Genomic DNA, 21,907 nt, shown 5'->3' with positions numbered 1-21,907 from the left:
ACAAATTTTTTAAAAAAAATATTTTAAAAAACATTTAAATTTGGGGGGGGGGGGTGGAATTAACAAAACATTAAGAGACAATTAGAGAATGGGCCAACAATAGTTCAAATTACATTGCTGGTTGCACTGTGAGACAATGTCTCGGAATGCGTATCAAAAAGCGAGAATCCGAAATAATTCCGATATACGATTCAAAACGATTTTTTGGACATGTCCATTGCACATTGTTGGAGAATGGCAAGATGCGTCCGCACAGGAGGAGACAAAGGCAGAAGGGAAGGAAAACGGAGGCCGACCGTGTGCGAAGAGACAGGGCAGCTGTCCGAAGGGATGCCGCAGGCATTGCAGGAAGTTTTGCATCTGTCCCTTTCCTTGAAGAGCACAAATCTTTGTCCATTTGGGCCCCGATCCCCACTTCCACCCCATTTCTCTGTTGCAAAGAACCAGCCACACACTTCTCGTTGGCACGTTGTTTTTAATAAAGTTTTTGTTCCCTTCCAAAAAGAGGTTTGTGGGGTTTGGGGTTTGGACACTGGCCGCAGGGTGGTCGGGAGAGGCCGCCAGCCAAGACCCGGCTTGAGCCCAAAAGGCGGCCGAGAGGGAGGCGAGAGACACACGAGGAATCAACGCCGGATTTCCCGCCATCGCCCTTCTTCCGCTGCGTTTGGCTCGTGGTCTCGTCCTCTCGCCGCCTCTTTGACACTTGAAGTTCGGGCTTGAACCCCGGAGGACCCGCACCCCCTACACGTTCCCCCCACAAAAACACCCGACCGACCGAATGCACTCCGCATTGGCATGCACATATTTCAAGCAGAAAACAATAAAATGTGTACGCAACCCAAGGTGTTGGCACATTCACAGGATGGCTGGAGAGCGACCTCTGAACCCCCCCCCCCCAAACCCGGCCCAATTAAATTAAATATTAAATTAAAGATCAGCTTCCAAATGTGCAACAAAATGCATCACTTCCTGTATTTTTTTAAAAAAATAACACACAAATAAATATATTTTTAAAATACATTAAAATCACGCACCCGCTTGGCTTGAGTTGGGGAGGCATCTCGGAATGAGGACAGACATGCGTTTGGAGTCTGAACGGTGCGGACGACGCGTCCGTGTCCTGCTTTGGACCCCCAGACACCCATCCTCCCCTGTCTCACGGATGGGGACGAGAGAGTCCTTTCGCGATCCCGGCCTCATGAGGACTAGACACTTTGGCCTCATGTACGAACCAGAACTCTGAGCTGCTGCCCCGTCTCCTCCGCTCGCTCGCCCGTAACACAACGGCATCACAGCGAAGCGGCACCCGACTTGGAACCGGAGGAGAGGAGAGAGAAACGCCGCTGGGGAAACTGAGGAACGGGCAGCGAGGGGTCCGGCCGAGTCCTGAAGGGACGAGAGGAAGGAAAGGTTGCCTGGAGAGGGAACAAGAGACGGGGTCACTGGAGGAGACGGGACTTCGTTGCCACAGGATGGTGAGACACCGACCGCCACGAGGATGTCTGAGGACGGATGGCAAGTGGGACGAGGAGGAGGAGGAGGAGGAGGAGGAGGAGGAAAGGCCTTGGTTATTGCTTTGAAAAACCAGAGCGAGGCCGAGAGAGAGTGCACGGAGACGGAGGCGTCGAGGACGTTTGCTACAACCAGGTCTCGAGGTAACTGCCAGGCCTCTGCGAGGTGTCACTTGGCTGCCCGTTCAAGCAAAGTCCCAGCTTCTTCTGGATGCTTTTGCTGTGGCAGGTGTCGGGCAGGCAGTCAGGCGGGGGAGAGAAGGCCCAACGGACCGGGTCAGGACCTCCCTCCCTTGTCAGGGGCTGCGAAGGGACGGGACCCCTGCTGACCGCGATGGGCACCCCGGGATCCGTGGGTCCGGGCCCGGCGAGGGTGTCCTCCGGTCCTTGGACCCGGCATGGCGGAGGGCGCTCCCGGTCGGACGTGCCTTCCTCTGCCCGGCACTGGTCGGAGAGCACCGCTCGTTCTGGTCCGCGGCGGCCCCTCGCCCCTTCGGGTTGCCCACGGCCCCGGCCAGCTGGCCAACCCTGCGTGGGCGCCGCCGCCACTGGAGACGGAGAGAGACAGAGATGGACCGGCCCGGAGGCCCTGCTGCCTCTACTCGGGGCTGCGGTCGGGAGAGGCCTCTGCCGCCACGGCCACCCGCTCCGGGCTCTCTCTGGGCTTCTTCAAGTGCATGTAGAACCTTTCCTCCAGCCCTCCGGCGATCTTGTCCATCAGTTCGGAGCCCAGGCGGCCGAGGCCAGGGCACTGCCCGTCCTCGCACTCGCCCCCGTACGTCCCGGGCGCCGCTTTGCCTTCCTCGGGCGGCTCCTCCTCGATGGCCTGGATGGTGTCGGCACCTTCCTCGGCCGGCGGCACGGCCTCCTCGTCTCCGGCGCTGACGATGCGGGGCAGCGTGCCGTGGAAGCGGCCGTCCGGGGGGTAGTTGACGCTGTCGCCGCGCCGCAGGGGGGTCCGGTGCCGCTCGAGGGCCGGCGGGTAGCGCACCCCGGGGTCGCTGTACTGCTTGGTGCGCTGCCACTGCTTCCGCAGGTGCGTCCGGGACCGGTGCTTGGCCCGCAGCGGGGACTCGTCGAACTGGGGGTCGTGGCGCATGAAGGCGTTGAAGAGCGCGTCCGTCTTCTCGTCGATGCTGTAGTCCCGGCGGGGCGGGGCCTCCCGGGTGGGGAAGAGCTGCCCGAAGGGGGCCCAGACCAGCAGGCCGTGCGGGGGGAGCCCACCTGCCGCACCACCCGCCGCACCCACTGCCGCACCCACCGCACCCTCCTCCTCTTCCTCCAGCTCCTGGCCCTCGAAGCTCTCAAAGATGGTGGCCTTGCGCCCGGCGCTGGTGAAGCAGAACCGCTTCTCCGAGGCTGTCTGGTCCTCGCCCACCCGGCCGCCGGGAGCCTCGATGGAGGCGTAGCCGCTGTCCATCTGCAAGAGCTTTCGGGTGCCGGACTCCGACTCCACGCTGTCCTGCTTGGGCTTCCCCCACGGCCGGTCTTCCTCTTCGGCCTCGTCCACCAGGGAAGAAGGGAAGCTGGGCAGGCCGCCGCTGGAGGAGAGGCCGTCCCCGCCGTCGTCGCTGCGGACGGACTCCCGGTCGGTGCCGTGGTCCGCGGCAGGGGAGGCGGAGGCGGCGTACCTCTCCAGCGAGGCCCGGAGGCTCCATATGTCGTGGTAAAGCGGGGCGGGGGGCTGGTCCAAAGCGGGGGGCTCGGCCGGCGGGGAGGGGGGCAGCTTGGGAGGCTCTATCCTGTAGCCGGGAAGGAAGGAAGGAAGCAAGACAGACAGACCGATTACACCCAAGTTAGTAATAATAATAATAATAATAATAATAATAATAATAATAATAATAATAATAATATGCAGACTGTGCAAGGAACCTGACGAAACCATGGATCATATCCTCAGCTGCTGTAAGAAAATCGCACAGACAGACTACAAACAGAGGCACAACTATGTGGCCCAAATGATTCATTGGAACTTATGCCTCAAGTGCCACCTCCCAGCAGCAAAGAACTGGTGGGATCACAAACCTGCAAAAGTCTTGGAAAATGAGCACGCAAAGATACTGTGGGACTTCCGAATCCAGACTGACAAAGTTCTGGAACACAACACACCAGACATCACAGTTGTGGAAAAGAAAAAGGTTTGGATCATTGATGTTGCCATCCCAGGTGACAGTCGCATTGATGAAAAACAACAGGAAAAACTCAGCCGCTATCAGGACCTCAAGACTGAACTGCAAAGACTCTGGCAGAAACCAGTGCAGGTGGTCCCGGTGGTGATGGGCACACTGGGTGCCGTGCCAAAAGATCTCAGCCGGCATTTGGAAACAATAGACATTGATAAAATTACGATCTGCCAACTGCAAAAGGCCACCCGACTGGGATCTGCAGCATCATCCGAAAATACATCACACAGTCCGAGACACTTGGGAAGTGTTTGACTTGTGATTTTGTGATACGAAATCCAGCATATCTATCTTGTTTGCTGTGTCATAAAATAATAATAATATACCAGTTGTTGGGAAGCTGAAGGGAGTTGGAAGTCCAAGACACCGGGAGGGATGGAGGGAGGGCCGAAGTTGGCCCAGGACTGTTAAAAAGCTGAATCCTACCAGTCCCATGATCCCATAGCATGGAGCGAGTGGTATCATCAAAACACATTCCTTCTGCAATATAGATGGCCCCGGTGATGCAACATGCAAGGGCCGGGCTGTGGCGCAGCTGGCTAGTAACCAGCTGCAATAAATCACTACTGACCAAGAGGTCATGAGTTCAAAGCCTGGGTCGGGTAAAGCCCCTGACCATTAAATAGCCCGGTTTGCTGTTGACCTATGTAGCCCCGAAAGGCAGTTACATCTGTCAAGTAGGGAAATTTAGGGACGCTTTATGCGGGAGGCTAATTTAACTCATTTACAACACCATAAAAAACTGCCAGCAAAACACGAGGAAAGGAATGAGGAAGTACAGCCACTAGTGGACGGTGAAGCAACAGCTCCCCTTGTGGCCGGAATCCTGAAGCTGGAAAAAAAATGTTAAATGCCTCTGTGTCTGTCTATATATGTTGTTTGTCTGTTGGCATTGAATGTTTGCCATATATGTGTTCATTGTAATCCGCCCTGAGAGAAAGAAGGGCGGAATATAAATACTGTAAATAAATAATAATAAATAAATAAACATCAGAGCCTGTAGAGCAGGCCTGGGCAAACTTGGGCCCTCTGGGTGTTTTAACTTCAACTCCCACAATTCCTAGCAGCTTACACCCCACCACCCCCTCCCCGCCCGTTCCCACTTATCTACAGAAAAATACCTGCCGAGAGATAATGTGGGGCTGGCGGGGGCCGGGAGGAGGGGGCCGGCCGTGGGGCGGAAGACCACGTCCTCGGTCCGGGCGATGTACTGGATGATGTCTGTCTGGTGCGCGTCCCGGTCCTCCTGGTCCATGCTCTCGCTGGCAGCCCTCTGGCGCTGGAACTGGTGCCGCTTCGGGGAACCTGCGTGTTGGGGGGCACGGGAAGGGGCGGCTCAAGCTATAGGCGAACTAGGCCATTGCGGGAGGCAGAATCCTTTGGGGGCGCAGTTGAGGCCCCCCTGAGAGTGCAATTAGCCCGCCTCCCAACCGCCCGCTTGCCTCCAAAGCCGGGGGGGGGGGGGAGCGAAAGAGCACTTGGTTGGGGGGGGGGAGGGTGTGCCAAAAATACTCCTTGCTTACACTTGAAAATTACCTAAGGCCGGCCCTGGTTGTAGTTCATCCACAACCTTATGCATTTTGTACCATTAAATAACAGACAATGCCAGCTAGCAATAAGAATAATACGAATGCATTCTAATACGAATACTGGACACATAGCCACAAGCGAGGCATACGAGACAAACACAAGGAGGAGGAGGAGGAGGGGGCTGGCGTGGCCTCGGCGTGGCCCACCCACCTCGGGTGTCCAGGCTGGAGGCCCGCTGGCTGCTCTCCAGCTTCCACTTCTTGATCTTGAAGTAGGGGCTGGCTCCTTCCAGGCTGGCGTGGCGGCGCAGGCGGGTGAAGAAGTGCAGGACGGCCCCCTGGGGCGGGGGGGCGGGGGCGGGCTCCCCGGCGGTGGCGCCCTTGGGACTGCGTGCCGCGCCGTCGGACTGAGAGGAAGAGGGAGAGAGACGGGGAGGCGCTTCAGAGGGCGACTGTGATTTACTGTGATTTACTAAAATCCTGGCACAAAAGGTGTTTGACCTTTCAGCCTGAGGCAAGAGATAACAACTCTCCGAATCCTTTCCTGAACCAGTGACTCACAAACAAAAGCACTCCCTTATTGTTTAAGGAAACCCCGTGTCTTTTCCCTTGGATTCTGGACTTTCCTATGAAGCTTTATGAACTCATCCTGGACCTTTGGGTGGGTGGGAGTGGGCAATATGATTTCTGGTTCTATGAATGTATTCTATGTATATATATCTCCCTTCCCAAAATGCCTCATATATGAACTTTTAAAATATGAAATGTCACCTTGGCATGAACCCAGCATTTCGTCATCAAGGCACATAATCACACACACTTAAAGGTCTCAATCAAGACATTTTGCATGAACAATAATCCTCTTGGGCATCGCCTGCCTCGCCCTCCTCCCGGCATAATTCCAAGGGATGGCCTGAAGATCCGGGGAGGAGGATTGGGGCAGTCGGCGCATGTCCCATGTTCCTCCTGGCGTAAGGCCGGGCCAAGCAGCTCCATCCTTCTGCCAGGAGGACAACCTGAGGATGGAGGAATTTATAGGAGTTGTAGTTCAGCTATATCCAGAGTGAACCCAAACAAGGATGGATCTGGACCAGACTTGGCATGCAGACCCAATGTGCCCACATTTGAATACTGGTGGGCTGAGCATTTTGGAGTTGTAGGGACTGGGATGTATAGTTCACCTGCAATCAATGAGCATTCTGAACTCCACCAAAGATGGAACTGGACCAGACTTTTCACACAGAGTCCCCACGACCAGCACAAAATACTGGAGGTCTTTGGGGGAAATTCACCTTGATTTGAGGGAGTTGTAGTTCACCTCCATCCAGAACCCAAACAATGATGGATCTGGTCCAGACTTAGCACGGATACGCGATATGCCGAAATGTGATTACTGGAGGGGTTTTGGGGGGTCCAACCTTCCTTTCTGGGAGCTGTAGGTCACCCACAACCGGTAATGGACGTGGACCAGACGTGGCACAGAGAACCCCCAGGACTCACTCAACCTGCTGGAGGGGTTGGAGGGAACGGGCTCAACCCCACCCGTGGTGCATCCAGAGCAAAGTTGCCCAATGTCACAAACTGGACTTTCTGGGGGTTAACCTGGCATGATGGGAGTTGTAGTTCACCCACACCCTTATGCATTTTGTATAATTACAAATGGACTTTTTCAAATAACCCAGGCAATGATGGGGACCCAAGCTAGTTAATAATAATAGGTAGGAAGGGAACCCAGGGCATGCAACAGGGGGAAATGTTCCGTGCAACCCACTCCCGCAAGTGAGGTGCGTCTGAGCTGCCTCTGGAGCAGCCGCTCAACCTACCGAGGTCCCTTCGCCAGAATCGGAGGAAACGGACGGACTGACTTCCACGGTAGAGTTGAACGTGTCCCCCGGCAAGGCCGAGCTGGGACACATCCCGTGGCCGGTCAGCGCCGTCTGCGGCAGGAGGGCGGCACCCCGGGGCTGCGGAGGGAGGAAGAGGAGGCAATAATGATAATAATGATCAGTAAAGAATGCACACAAAGGGTCAGAAGAATTCTCAAAAGCAAGCTCAATGGAGGCAACACCATCAAGGCCATAAACACCTGGGCCACACCTGTCATAAGATATACTGCTGGCATTATAAATTGGACACAGATGGAACTGGACAATTTGGACAGAAAAACAAGAAAACTCATGACCATTCATCATTCACTGCACCCTCGCAGTGATGTTGACCGGCTCTATCTGCCTAGAAGATCAGGGGGCAGAGGACTTTTACAAGTAAAGCCAGCAGTCAAAGAAGAAGAACATGCCCTGGCAGAATATGGAAAGCAAAGTGAAGAACCTGCTTTGATTGAAGACAAAAATCAGAAACTCCTCAAAGCACAGCAGACAAAAAATCAATACAAGAAAACTGCACTACAAACTAGAGCAGAATCAGTACAAGAAAACCGCACTACAAACTAGAGCTGACAGCTGGCACAACAAAACATTGCATGGAAAATTCCTTGACAAAATGGAAGGAAAAGCTGATAAGGAGAAGACCTGGCTCTGGCTCACGAATGGGACCCTGAAGAAGGAGACAGAAGGCCTGATCCTTGCAGCCCAGGAGCAAGCCATCAGGACAAAGGCAATTAATAATAATAATAATAATAATAATAATAATAATAATAATAATAATAATAGAAGACCTGGCTCTGGCTCACGAATGGGACCCTGAAGAAGGAGACAGAAGGCCTGATCCTTGCAGCCCAGGAGCAAGACATCAGGACAAAGGCCATTCAGGCCAAGATCGAAAAATCAGCTGATGACCCAAAATGCAGACTGTGCAAGGAAACCGACGAAACCATGGATCATATCCTCAGCTGCTGTAAGAAAATCGCACAGAAAGACTACAAACAGAGGCACAACCATGTGGCCCAAATGATCCATTGGAACTTATGCCTCAAGTCCCACCTCCCAGCAGCAAAGAACTGGTGGGATCACAAACCTGCAAAGGTTGTGGAAAATGAGCATGCAAAGATACTGTGGGACTTCCGAATCCAGACTGACAAAGTTCTGGAACACAACACACCAGACATCACAGTTGTGGAAAAGAAAAGGTTTGGATCATTGATGTCGCCATCCCAGGTGACAGTTGCATTGACGAAAAACAACAGGAAAAACTCAGAACGTCAAGATTGAACTTCAAAGACTCTGTCAGAAACCAGTGCAGGTGGTCCCGGTGGTGATGGGCACACTGGGTGCCGGCCCAAAAGATCTCAGCTGGCATTTGGAAACAATAGACATTGACAAAATTATGATCTGCCAACTGCAAAAGGCCACCCTGCTGGGATCTGCAGCATCATCCGAAAATACATCACACAGTCCTAGACACTTGGGAAGTGTTCGACTTGTGATTTTGTGATACGAAATCCAGCATGTCTATCTTGTTTGCTGTGTCATAATAATAATAATAATAATAATAATAATAATAATAATAATAATAGGGAAAAAACAAAGTATGGATTGCAGATGTTGCAATCCCAGGTGACAGCAGGATTGACAAGAAGCAACTGGAAAAGATGACATGATATGAAGATTTGAAGATCGAACTGCAAAGACTCCAGCACAAGCCAGGGAAGGTGGTCCCAGTGGGGATCGGCACACTGGGTGCAGGGACTCAAGACCGTGGCCGGCGCCTGAAAACAATCGGTGCTGACCAAATTGCCACCTGTCAGCTGCAAAAGGCCACCCGACTCGGATGTTCACATATTTGTACATCACAGAGTCCTAGACACTTGGGAAGAGTCCAAAGTGTGATCCAATACAACAGGCAGCAGAGTGACCATGTCTGCTGTGTACCCGTGTATCAAATAATAATAATAATGTTCGTCCCTCCTGCAAAGACAATTTAATAAACTTTCCCCGTGTTTGTATGATGGACCCAATTAGGAAATAAAGGCACTGATAACCCAGAAACAAACCCTGCTGCGAAACATGGCGGAGCTCACCTGGAAGATGGCGAGGCTGGGCTTGGCGGGGGGGCGGCGGGGCGTCATGCCGACGTTGTTCTCGCTGGACTCGCACTCGTGGATGGTCACGATCTTGAGGGCGGCCGAAGGGGGCAGCGGGAGGTGGCTCAGGCGGGCGTTCTTCAGGTGGTGGAAGTCCCCCTCCGTCAGGGTGTACCTGCCCGGGAGAGAGAGGGGGGGGGAAGGTTAGGTGGAGTGGCCTTCTGCGATGTCCCTGGGAGAGAAAGGGGACACGCGAAGGAGGGGAGGGGAAGCCTTGCGAGCTGGAGAGGGGAGGAAGTAGGCAGGAAGCCGTCACAAGACACTTGGGCAACATCTAGTATAATGCCATTATTATTATTACTACTACTACTACTAATAATAATAATAATAATAATAATAACCATTGATCATATCCTCAGCTGCTGTAAGAAAATCGCACAGACAGACAAAGCACAGCAAATAAAAAACCAGTACAAGAAAACCGCACTACAAACTAGAGCAGAATCAGTACAAAAAAACCGCACTACAAACTAGAGCTGACAGCTGGCACCACAAAACTCTGCATGGAAAGTTCCTTGACAAAATTGAAGGAAAAGCCGATAAGGAGAAGACCTGGCTGTGGCTTACGAATGGGACCCTGAAGAAGGAAGGAGACAAAAGGCCTGATCCTTGCAGCCCAGGAGCAAGACATCAGGACAAAGGCAATCAAGGCCAAGATCGAAAAATCAGCTGATGACCCAAAATGCAGACTGTGCAAGGAAACCGACGAAACCATTGATCATATCCTCAGCTGCTGTAAGAAAATCGCACAGACAGACTACAAACAGAGGCACAACCATGTGGCCCAAATGATCCATTGGAACTTATGCCTCAAGTCCCACCTCCCAGCAGCAAAGAACTGGTGGGATCACAAACCTGCAAAAGTATTGGAAAATGAGCACGCAAAGATACTGTGGGACTTCCGAATCCAGACTGACAAAGTTCTGGAACACAACACACCAGACCTCACAGTTGTGGAAAAGAAAAAGGTTTGGATCATGGATGTCGCCATCCCAGGTGACAGTTGCATTGACGAAAAACAACAGGAAAAACTCAGCCGCTCTCAGCACCTCAAGATCGAACTGCAAAGACTCTGGCAGAAACCAGTGCAGGTGGTCCCGGTGGTGATCGGCACACCGGGTGCCGTGCCAAGAGATCTCAGCCGGCATTTGGAAACAATAGACATTGACAAAATCACGATCTACCAACTGCAAAAGGCCACCCGACCGGGATCTGCAGCATCATCCGAAAATACATCACACAGTCCTAGACACTTGGGAAGTGTTCGACTTGTGGTTTTGTGATACGAAATCCAGCATGTCTATCTTGTTTGCTGTGTCATGCAATAAAATAATAATAATAATAATACATCACACAGTCCTAGACACTTGGGAAGTGCCCAGTATGGAATATATCTCACCACGTTAAAACAGTGGGTGTGGCTCTTAATAAGACATGTTGCATTATCGCAGGAGGTCTACGCCCAACACCACTGGAGAAATTATCCTGTTTAGCCGGCATTGCACCACCTGAAGTATTAGCCAGCAATGAAAGGACCAAGGCAGTGACATCTCCGGCCCACCCGCTGTTTGGAGATCAGCCAGCATGCCAAGGCCTTAAATCAAGAAATAGCTTCCTAAGATCTACAGAGACACTCACAGGAATACCTCAGCAAGCAAGAGTCCAAAAGTGGCAGGCTAAGACCTCAATCAGTGGCTGAGACCAGACGAGAGACTCCCTCCTGGGCACACAGACTGGGAAGGCACTGAACACGCTGCGCTCTGGCCCCACGGGATGCAAAGCCAACCTTCGGAAATGGGGCCACAAAGTCCACGGCACGCGAGGAGAGCAAACCACAGACCACCGACTCCAATGCGGCCTGAGCCCTCCCACATGCACCATGGAGAACCTTCTCACAGCCACACCAGACATAAAGCCCTGATTAGAGGGAGAGGAATCATTGATTTTATCCAATTGCTGCCAGTTAGAAGGCTAAGGCACTTGGTCTCCTAGCAACCCACTCAGCCAAGGGCACAGGCAGACTTAGGCCTCCCTTAGGCCTCTTCCCCACTGCCTATAAAATACAGATTATCTAATTTGCACTGGATTATATGGCAGTGTAGACTCAAGGCCCTTCCACACAGCTATAGAACCCATTTATAATATTATATTATCTGTTTTGATCTGGATTATCTGGACTCCACACTGCCAGATAATCCACTTCAGTGTGCATTTTATCCAGCTGTGTAGAAGGGGCCTCATATAATCCAGTTCTAAGCAGCTATATATATGCATGTATGTATGTATGTATGTATATGTATATATATATATATATATATACACACACACACACACACAATGTAATTTACCATAATATATAATAATATAATATATTGTATATACATATAATATTGATAATATTATATTGAAATACAATATAATACTAATTAATACAATATAATAATACAGTAGAGTCTCACTTATCCAACACTCGCTTATCCAACGTTCTGGATTATCCAACGCATTTTTGTAGTCAATGTTTTCAATATATCGTGATATTTTGGTGCTAAGTTCGTAAATACAGTCATTACTACATAGCATTACTGCGTATTGAACTACTTTTTCTGTCAAATTTGTTGTATAACATGATGTTGTGGTGCTTAATTTGTAAAATCATAACCTATTTTGATGTTTAATAGGCTTCTCCTTAATCTCTCCTCATTATCCAACATATTTGCTCTGAGTCCCCTTCGGGGTGAGAAAGGCAAGATATAAATGTAGTAAATAAATATTAAATTATATTGGGTTGTTGTATGTCTAAACTAAGCAAAGAGGTTAATATATATCTGTGGAAAGTCCAGGGTGAGAGAGGTCAGTGTGAATCATAGAATCATAGAATCATAGAATAGTAGAGTTGGAAGAGACCTCAAGGGCCATCTAGTCCAACCCCCCGCTAAGAAGCAGGAAATCGCATTCAAAGCACCCCCGACAGATGGCCATCCAGCCTCTGCTTAAAAGCCTCCAAAGAAGGAGCCTCCACCACAGCCCGGGGGAGAGAGTTCCACTGCCGAACAGCCCTCACAGTGAGGAAGTTCTTCCTGATGTTCAGGTGGAATCTCCTTTCCTGTAGTTTGAAGCCCTTGTTCCCTTGTGTCCTAGTCTCCAGGGCAGCAGAAAATAAGCTTGCTCCCTCCTCCCTATGACTTCCCCTCACATATTTGTACATGGCTCTCATGTCTCCTCTCAGCCTTCTCTTCTGCAGGCTAAACATGCCCAGCTCTTTAAGCCTCTCCTCATAGGGCTTGTTCTCCACACCCTTAATCATTTTAGTCGCCCTCCTCTGGACGCTTTCCAGCTTGTCAGCATCTCCCTTCATCTGCGGTGCCCAAAACTGGACACAGTATTCCAGGTGTGGTCTGACCAAGGCAGAATAGAGGGGGAGCATGACTTCCCTGGATCTAGACGTTATTCCCCTATTGATGCAGGCCAAAATCCCGTTGGCTTTTTTAGCAGCCGCATCACATTGTAGGCTCATGTTTAACTTGTTGTCCACGAGGACTCCAAGATCTTTTTCGCACACACTGCTGTCAAGCCAGGCGTCCCCCATTCTGTATCTTTGATTTCCATTTTTTCTGCCGAAGTGAAGTCTCTTGCATTTGTCCCTGTTGAACTTCATTTTGTGAGTTTCGGCCAATCATCTCTCTAGTCTGTCAAGATCGTTTTGAATTCTGCTCCTGTCTTCTGGAGTGTTGGCTCTCCCTCCCAGTTTGGTGTCATCTGCAAACTTGATGATCGTGCCTTCTAACCCTTCGTCTAAGTCGTTAATAAAGATCCTGAACAGAACCGGGCCCAGGACGGAGCCCTGCGGCACTCCACTTGTCACTTCTTTCCATGATGAAGACGACGCATTGGTGAGCACCCTTTGGGTTCGTTCGCTTAGCCAATTACAGATCCACCGAACCGTAGTTTTGTCTAGCCCACATTTTACTAGTTTGTTTGCCAGAAGGTCGTGGGGGACTTTGTCGAAGGCCTTACTGAAATCTAGATATGCTACATCCACGGCATTCCCTGTATCGACCCAACTCGTAACTCTATCGAAAAAAGAGATCAGATGAGTCTGGCATGACTTGTTTTTGGTAAATCCGTGTTGACTATTAGCAATGACCGCATTTGTTTCTAAGTGTTTGCAGACCACTTCCTTAATGATCTTTTCCAGAATCTTGCCTGGTATTGATGTGAGGCTGACCGGACGGTAATTGTTTGGGTCGTTCTTTTTTCCCTTCTTGAAGATAAATAGGGACCACATTCGCCCTCCTCCAATCTGCTGGGACTTCTCCTGTTCTCCAAGAACTCTCGAAGATGATTGCCAGTGGTTCTGAAATAACTTCCGCTAGTTCCTTCAATACTCTTGGATGTAGCTGATCTGGCCCTGGGGACTTGAATTCGTTTAGAGTGGCCAGGTGTTCCAGTTATTCCAGAATGTTCCAGAATGTGTTCCAGAATGTTGCAGTTAATCACCTTAATTAGCATTGAAAAGCTTATCTACTGTCTTCTTCCTGCCTCTGGGGCATCCTTTGTTTAGAGTCGTTAGCTGCCCCTGGTTGATTCATGTCTGGAAAGCCTCTGTAATCAGAGTGTTGCTTCTTATTTACTGTTCTGATTTTTGAATAATCAATGCCTGGCTGCCGTGTATCATGGCTTTTATAGTCTCGGATTTGGCGCAAACACACACACACACACAAGATCAAGCGACTTGCAGGATGCTCTCGAGTTGGGTGAGCTCCCGCCTGTCAGCTCCAGCTTGCGTGGACATGAGAGAAACTTCCCAGCAGGATGGTAACACATCCGGGCAATGTCCGCTGGGCAACGTCTCTCTAGACGGCCAATTCTCCCACACCAGAAGCCACTTGCAGGATGCTCTCGAGTCGGGTGAGCTCCCGCCTGTCAGCTCCAGCTTGTGTGGACATGAGAGAAACTTCCCAGCAGGATGGTAACACATCCGGGCAATGTCCGCTGGGCAACGTCTCTCTAGACGGCCAATTCTCCCACACCAGAAGCCCCTTGCAGGATGCTCTCGAGTCGGGTGAGCTCCCGCCTGTCAGCTCCAGCTTGCGTGGACATGAGAGAAACTTCCCAGCAGGATGGTAACACATCCGGGCAATGTCCGCTGGGCAACGTCTCTCTAGACGGCCAATTCTCCCACACCAGAAGCCCCTTGCAGGATGCTCTCGAGTCGGGTGAGCTCCCGCCTGTCAGCTCCAGCTTGCGTGGACATGAGAGAAACTTCCCAGCAGGATGGTAACACATCCGGGCAATGTCCGCTGGGCAACGTCTCTCTAGACGGCCAATTCTCCCACACCAGAAGCCCCTTGCAGGATGCTCTCGAGTCGGGTGAGCTCCCGCCTGTCAGCTCCAGCTTGCGTGGACATGAGAGAAACTTCCCAGCAGGATGGTAACACATCCGGGCCATGTCCGCTGGGCAACGTCTCTCTAGACGGCCAATTCTCCCACACCAGAAGCCCCTTGCAGGATGCTCTCGAGTCGGGTGAGCTCCCGCCTGTCAGCTCCAGCTTGCGTGGCCACGAGAGCAGCCTCCCTCCCAGCATTCCCTACCTGCGGCCCTTCTCGTGGGTCTTCTTGCTCTGCTCGAAGAGCGCGGCCTCGTTGAAGGAGACCCTCCTCCCCGTGGAGCTGCCCGAGGTCAGGAACCGCTCGCTCTCCGCGTCCCGGAACCCGGCGCCCGGCACCCCGTCGGGGTCGTCCACCTTGATGGTGATCTCTGGGGAAGGAGAGTAACAAGGCACCTTGTTTGTTTGTCTATGTATTTATTTACAGTCTTTATATTCCGCCCTTCTCACCCCAGAGGACTCAGGGCGGATCACATTGTATATACATATAAGGCAAACATTCCATGCCCATATACACAGAGAACAGAGACCGAGACAGACACAGAGGCAAAATCTGCTTTATCTCCCCGGAGAGACTCAGAGAGACAAGACACATGCGATGCCTTTTCACACAACGGCATACTAGCCGCAGACATCTTTCCCCCTCCAGCGTCCAGAGGCAATGCTCAACTCTGGCCATGGGGAGGCACTTTTACCGCTGAGGCAGTACCTATCAATCTACTCGCATTGCATGGTTTCGAACGGCTAAGTTGGCTTAACCCACTGCGCCACCAGGGGCTCCTCAGGAAGATAAGAGCAGAATATAAATAAAGTGTTGCTGTAATAATTTTATTTTTGTACCCCGCCACCATCTCCCCAGAGGGACTCGGGGCAGCTTACAGATATAAAACCAACATGCAATAATATCAAATACAAAAACACACAAATTATTATTGTTATTGTGTTGTTATAATTATAATTTTGTTATTATTACGGTTAGTAGCCAGCTGAAATAAATCACTACTGACAAGAGGTCACGGGATTGAAGCCTGGGTCAGGTTAAGCCCCCAACCATTAATGGTCTAGCTTGCTGTTTAACTAAGACAGTTGCATCTGTCAAGTAGGAAATTTAGGTACCGCTTTATGTAGGGAGGCTAATTTAACTAATTTACGACAAGATAAAAATGTCCAGCAGCGTGCGGAAGGAATGAGGAAGCACTCCATCAAAGACTCAGTGTCACAAGTGGACGATGAAGCGGCAGCTCCCCCTGTGGCCGGAATCCAGCAGACCCTCATGAAGCCGGAAACTGGAAAATGTTGAATTGCCTCTGTGTCTGTCTATATATGTTGTATGTCTAATGACATGGAATGTTTGCCATGTCTATGTGCAATGTGATCCGCCCTGTCCCCTTCAGGGTGAGAAAGAAGGGCGGAATAGAAATACTGCAAATAAAATAAATAATAATAATAATAACAATAGCTGCCGAGGGTTAGGCTGGATGACCTTTAGGGACCCCAGTTTGAGCATCCCTTCCTGCCTAGGTAGCTTGTTGCTCAGCAGATGAAGATGAAAATGAAGATGAAGATGATGATGAAGATGATGACGAAGAAGAAGATGATGATGAAGATGAAGAAGAAGAGGAAGATGATGATGAAGAAGAAGATGAAGAAGATGAAGATGAAGAAGATTAAGAAGACGAATATGAAGAAGAAGATGAAGAAGAGGAAGATGATGATGAAGAAGAAAATGAAGAAGATGATGATGAAGAAGAAGAAGATGAAGAAGAAGATGATGAAGAAGATGAAGATGAAGAAGATGATGATGATGAAGATGAAGAAGAAGGTGAAGAAGAAGATGATGAAGAAGATGAAGATGAAGAAGAAGATGATGAAGAAGATGAAGAAGAAGTCCTTCCCTCCCAGGACATTGCAGGTCACGGTGAGCACATCCCAGGGTTCCCTTCTCTATTCATTTGCATAACCACACCCACTGCCTCTCTCTTAACCCTTTCCTACCCTTTTCTATGGTACACAGCACACGAGAGAGAGAGAGAGAGAGAGAGAGAGAGAGAGAGAGAGAAAGAGAGGTTTGGGGAGAATTCACCCTGATTTAGAGGAGTTGTAGGTCCTGGGATGTATAGTTCGTCTGCAGTCGAAGAGCCCTCTGAGCCCCACCAACAATGGACCTGGAACTAACTTGGCACATAGACCCAACATGGCCAGATTTGTATACTGCAGGGTCCTTGACATCCGGGAGTTATAGTTCACCTGTATTCACTGAACTCATCTGATGACCAAACTTGGCACACAAATCAACATGGCCAACTGGGGACACTGGAGGACCTTGGCACTAGAGAGTTATAGTTCACCCGTATTCGGAGAACACTGAACCCAGCAACACTGACGACAGGCTCCCCGCCGGGCATGACTGCATGGAGCGCCGTTACCTTCCCACCAATAGGAGCAGTACCTATTGATCTACCCACATTTACATGTTTTCTAACTGCTAGGTTGGCAGAAGCTGGGGCTAACAGCGGGAGCTCACCCCATTCCCCGGATTTGAACCGCCAACTTTTTAGTCAGCGAGTTCAGCAGCTCAGTGGTTTAACCTGCTGCTCCACCGGAGGCTCCACGGGGAGATAGAGCGGAATAAGAGTGAAATATCAATAAAATATTGTTGTTGTTATTATTATTGTATGTATCCGGAGAGATATTTATCATTGAGCCGTCAGGACAAAACGGCATTCTGAAGAGGCCAATCTATATTGCTAACCTCCTTGTGTCCCATTATCAGGGAAATAATAATAATAATAATAATAATAATAATAATAATAATAATAATAATAATACATTGACGCAAAGCTCCTCACCTTGAGCCGGTTGGGAGTCATCCAGGTAAGTGGTGTTTGTTTTCTCCGGGTCATCGCTGGCTCTGAAAGCAGGACAGGAGAGACATAGTTTCTTCGCAGCATGAAGGACGCAGCGTGACCGCCGTGTTGCGTTACGGCGCGGCTACAACTCCCATGAGGAACGGCGAGGGGGCGATCGCCTCCGTTCCAGTCCCATTGGGTGTGCTTGGGAGGAGGAAGATCACACGGCGCCAGGAGGGAATTGTGGTTTGTTAAAAATATGTCGCAGTCACCCCACGGCTCGAGAGAAGGAGAAACCTCTAACTGACATCGGTTATGGGCCCGGTTATCCTAACGTTTTGCTTGTTTGCCCCCTAAGATCGAAATTCTTTACAGCCACACGACACTTCACGCTCTGCTTGCTGTGAGCTGAATGCTCAACTATAAGCATATTTTGGATGCTCTGCTATCTTTGGGTAGTTCTTCTAACACCCAGAAAATCCTAACAATAAGGGTTATGGGCCCGGTTATCCTAACATTTTGCTCGTTTGCCTCCCAAGCTCAAAATTCTTTACAGCCACATGGCACTTCACGCTCTGCTTGCTCTGAGCTGAATGCTCAACTATAAGCATATTTTGGATGCTCTGCTATCTTTGGGTAGTTCTTCTAACACCCAGAAAATCCTAACAATAAGGGTTATGGGCCCGGTTATCCTAACATTTTGCTCGTTTGCCTCCCAAGCTCAAAATTCTTTACAGCCACATGGCACTTCACGCTCTGCTTGCTGTGAGCTGAATGCTCAACTTTAAGTATCATGCTTTTGCATATTGCTGGATGCTCTGCTGTTTTGCGATAGTTTTCCCTCCTAACACCCAGAAAATCCTAACAGGATCAAGCCGCATTTTCCGGCTGCAGGCCAAAAACGCACAAGCCTGCTTCCTATTACAATATTTTCCGCAAAATAACATATCTCGATGCCCGTTATTCCGTGTTACCTGGAGTGGCGGCGGTCCGTCTCGCAGCAGCGCCGGCAAATGATCAAGACCCCGAAGAGCAGCACGAGGGTCCCGCCAATGAAGGTGGAGAGCAGCACCAGGAGCAGCACGTACCCGCCCTGGCCGCCGGCCGCGCTGGCCGGAACCGTCTGGAGGGAAAGACGGACCGGTCAACTCAACCCTGAACAGGTGGAAGGCTTGCAAGCATTCCAAAACCTCTGGGTTGTTGCGCATTTTCCAGGCTGTATGGCCATGCTCCAGAAGCATTCTCTCCTGACGTTTCGCCCACATCTATGGCAGGCATCCACGGAGGTTGTGAGGTACCTCCCAACCTCCAAGGATACCTGCCATAGATGTGGACGAAACGTCAGGAGAGAATACTTCTGGAACATGGAGATATATTCCTCACAACCTCTGAGGATGCCTGCCATCAGGCCCGGTCCAATGTTGAAGCGGATGAAGCCGGGGCGCACGTTGCCGGGGGGCGCTGTTGAGGCCTCCCCAGCACCCCCGTCCAGGTGCCGCCACCGCCGCCAGGGACCATGGCTCGCCAAATGGGTGAACGAGGAAGGCCAGGCTCCGGGAAGGCCTAGCTCTTCTAGGGAGACCTCGCGAGGTCTCAAGAAGTCTCCCGAGAAGAGCGTGGCCTTCCTCGTTCGGGCGTTTGGCGAGCGATGGTCCCCACTGCCCCAGCAAGCAGGTATGGGTTTGTGGGGGGGGGGGGACCAAATTGGGATGGGGTGCAAAGATTTGGTTCACCTACCTCCCAAAATTACCTAGGGCCGGCTCCGCCTGCCATAGATGTGGGCGAAATGTCTAGAACAGGGGTCCCCAAACTTTTTAAACAGGGGGCCAGTTCACGGTCCCTCCAACTGTTGTAGGACTGGATTATAGTTGAAAAAAAACCTATAAACAAATTCCTATATACACTGCACATCTCTTATTTTGAAGTAAAAAAAAAACCAAACGGGAACAAATACAGCCTCAATGTTAATCATAATCATAATAAAAATAATAAAGAGTCCAACCCTCTTCTACCTTTGTGCACCAAAAGCACAAGCAAAGCACCCCTGACAGATGGCCACCCAGCCTCAATGTTGTTAATAATGATAATAATGCATCACACAGCAATAAACGCTTGGGAACTTGTGATTTGTGATACGAAATCTAGCATATCTCGTTTGCTGTGTTATACTGTGTCTTTGTGTCAATAATAATAAAAATAATAAAGAAGATTGGAAGAGACCCCTTGGGCCATTTAGTCCAGCCCCCTTCTGCCTTTGTGCACCAAAAGCACTAGCAAAGCACCCCCTTGATAATTAATTAATTAATTATTAAATAATAATTAAAATACCATTATAAACAAGTAAAGCTCTGGAAGCCGCGCACCGGGCAAGGGAGGAGGCGGGGGCCGGATAAATGGCTTCGATGGGCCACATGTGGCCCCCGGGCCTTAGTTTGGGGACCCCTGGTCTAGAACATGGCCATACTGCCTGGAAAACATACAACAACCCTGTGATCCCGGCTATGAAAGCCTTCGACAACACATCTGCCGTGACTGTTTTCTCAGAAGGGAAGGCAACCGGGAAGGCAAGGGAAGAAGGGAAGGGAAAGGAGACGGGGGTGGGAGAGACCCCCGCGATGCCACCCACGCGGGAGGGAGGGAGGGAGGGAGGGGGGAGGGAGGGGGGAGGGAGGGAGGGAGGGGGGCGCCCGCGGCCCGGCACCTACCGTCACGTCCTCGCCGGTCGTGTTCCCCCATGTGCTCAAGTCATTGCTCATGGTCCGCGGCCAAATGGAGCGCCCGCCTACACAGAGAAAGAAGAATCCGTCGCCATCGCCGTGACGGTGAAAAGGGGGGAGGGAAGGCTAGAACCAAAGGAGGAATCGAATCGTGTCACCGACATCAAAGAAGCCAAACGGATGTACCTACATATATCAAACGCGGGCCGAAGAAGAAGAAGAGACGCAGAAGGGGGTCGGGGCGTCTTCGCTCGGCCTCTTCCTCTATCCCCAGGTCTCCATCCTCCCTCCCTCTCTCGCTCGCTCGCTCGCTCGCTCAGAGCGGCTCACATGTTCGGCCGAGGAGACCGTGGCCGCGCGCGGAGCATCATGGCCGGCTGGGCTACAGTATCCGCGCCTCCATCGCTCAGGGCTGGACCACGGCGTCGGCCTCTCCTCCCGCTCTTTCCGCCTCTGAGGAGAGAGAGAGACGGAGAGAGACGGCAGGGTGGGTGTCGGGTCCCTTTGGGAAACGAGGACGGAGGCGGAACGCAGCGAGGAGACGGAGGATGCGGGAAATCAGCCTCGGCCTGCGTCCTTCTCTCTTATGGATTTCGTGCCATCGTTCTCCGCCTGGCCTTGCACAGAAGGCCACAAAGGCATCCCGTTCGTTTCCTCGCTCCGTTCCGTTTCCCCGTTCCACTGCTCCGTTCTGTTTCCCGCTTCGCTTCAGCGTTGTCGGCGTCGTCTTCTCTCGGTCTTAGGCTAGAAAGCGGGGGAAGCATCCATCCCGTCCTCAGATCCCTTTGCCGATTGGCTCCTGGGCTGCCTGCCGCCCACCGGCAAAGGGATGGAATACCCTCCCCGTCCCCATCCTCCTCGTCACGCACAGCCACGCAGCACCCCCTCCGTGTTTGGGGAGAGGGCTGACTCAGAGCTGAGCAAGAGGACACCCGTCACCGGCCTCTGAGCAAAGCAGGGGGCGGGCAGAGAGCGAGAGGACTACGGGGCCCCTCCAGGCAGGACCAGAACCAGGTGTCACCAGAGGGGTCCACGCAACCCCCGGCACAATCCTCACCACCACCTCGGTTTCCAAGACCACGCAGAGACCCTCCCTGGAACGCCCGGCGTGTGGCCGGGGTGGGGACTCAAATCCTGGATTTGGGGCCTGTGTGGAAGCGTCCTGGGAATGAACCCGTGGAAGAGACCCATCCAGGGGGGCCCCATCATCTCCAGGCAGGAAGAAAGACACCGTCAAAGCCACGGCGGAGCAAGAGGACACCCGTCACCGGCCTCTGAGCAAAGCAATCACAGGGCCCGTCCGGACAGGCCCAAAAGTCTCCGTTTCACTGGAGGTGTCCAAGTGACACTTCCAGGAAAACAGAATTAATAAAACACCCGGTAAGATCCGGATCTGATGGGAAGATCTTGCCCGTGTGACCCTGTGTGGGTTGGGCATCACACGACCCCCGGGCACAATCCACACGGACACCCCAGGCTCCCAGGCTCCAAGCACACGTGGCCACACACACGCCCGGGAGAGCCCGAGGTTTGTGACTGGTGGGGGGACTCAAATCCACGGAATGTGGGTCCTGTGAGCAGGGGCGGTTCAACCCCCAGGCCAACTAGGCCGTTGCCTGTGGTGCCATCCCGTAGGGGGCGCCATCGAGGCACCTCCTGTCTCCTGCGGCCTGACTCCGCAAGGTATTGAAC

General features: G+C 51.5%; 1 protein-coding gene across 1 annotated transcript; it reads right to left on the bottom strand.

Annotated features, from left to right (window-relative positions):
• Positions 1–455: 455 nt before the first annotated feature.
• On the bottom strand, positions 456–20,451 carry cbarp (CACN subunit beta associated regulatory protein). The gene is made up of 10 exons (XM_062960008.1): positions 20,406–20,451; positions 20,204–20,280; positions 18,473–18,621; positions 17,499–17,560; positions 14,855–15,020; positions 9,200–9,377; positions 7,047–7,187; positions 5,435–5,630; positions 4,816–4,999; positions 456–3,253 (listed from the first exon to the last, which is right to left on the bottom strand). The coding sequence occupies exons 2-10, from the start codon at positions 20,252–20,254 to the stop codon at positions 2,110–2,112; spliced, it is 2,271 nt and encodes a 756-aa protein (XP_062816078.1). The 5' UTR covers positions 20,255–20,280; positions 20,406–20,451; the 3' UTR covers positions 456–2,109.
• Between the last annotated feature and the right edge of the window lie 1,456 nt (positions 20,452–21,907).

This window comes from Anolis carolinensis, unplaced genomic scaffold, assembly GCF_035594765.1.
Source record: "Anolis carolinensis isolate JA03-04 unplaced genomic scaffold, rAnoCar3.1.pri scaffold_7, whole genome shotgun sequence".
Taxonomy (NCBI): Eukaryota; Metazoa; Chordata; class Lepidosauria; order Squamata; family Dactyloidae; genus Anolis; species Anolis carolinensis.
The sequence above is the reverse complement of the archived record's forward strand: the minus strand, read 5'-3'. Positions and strand labels throughout refer to the sequence as shown.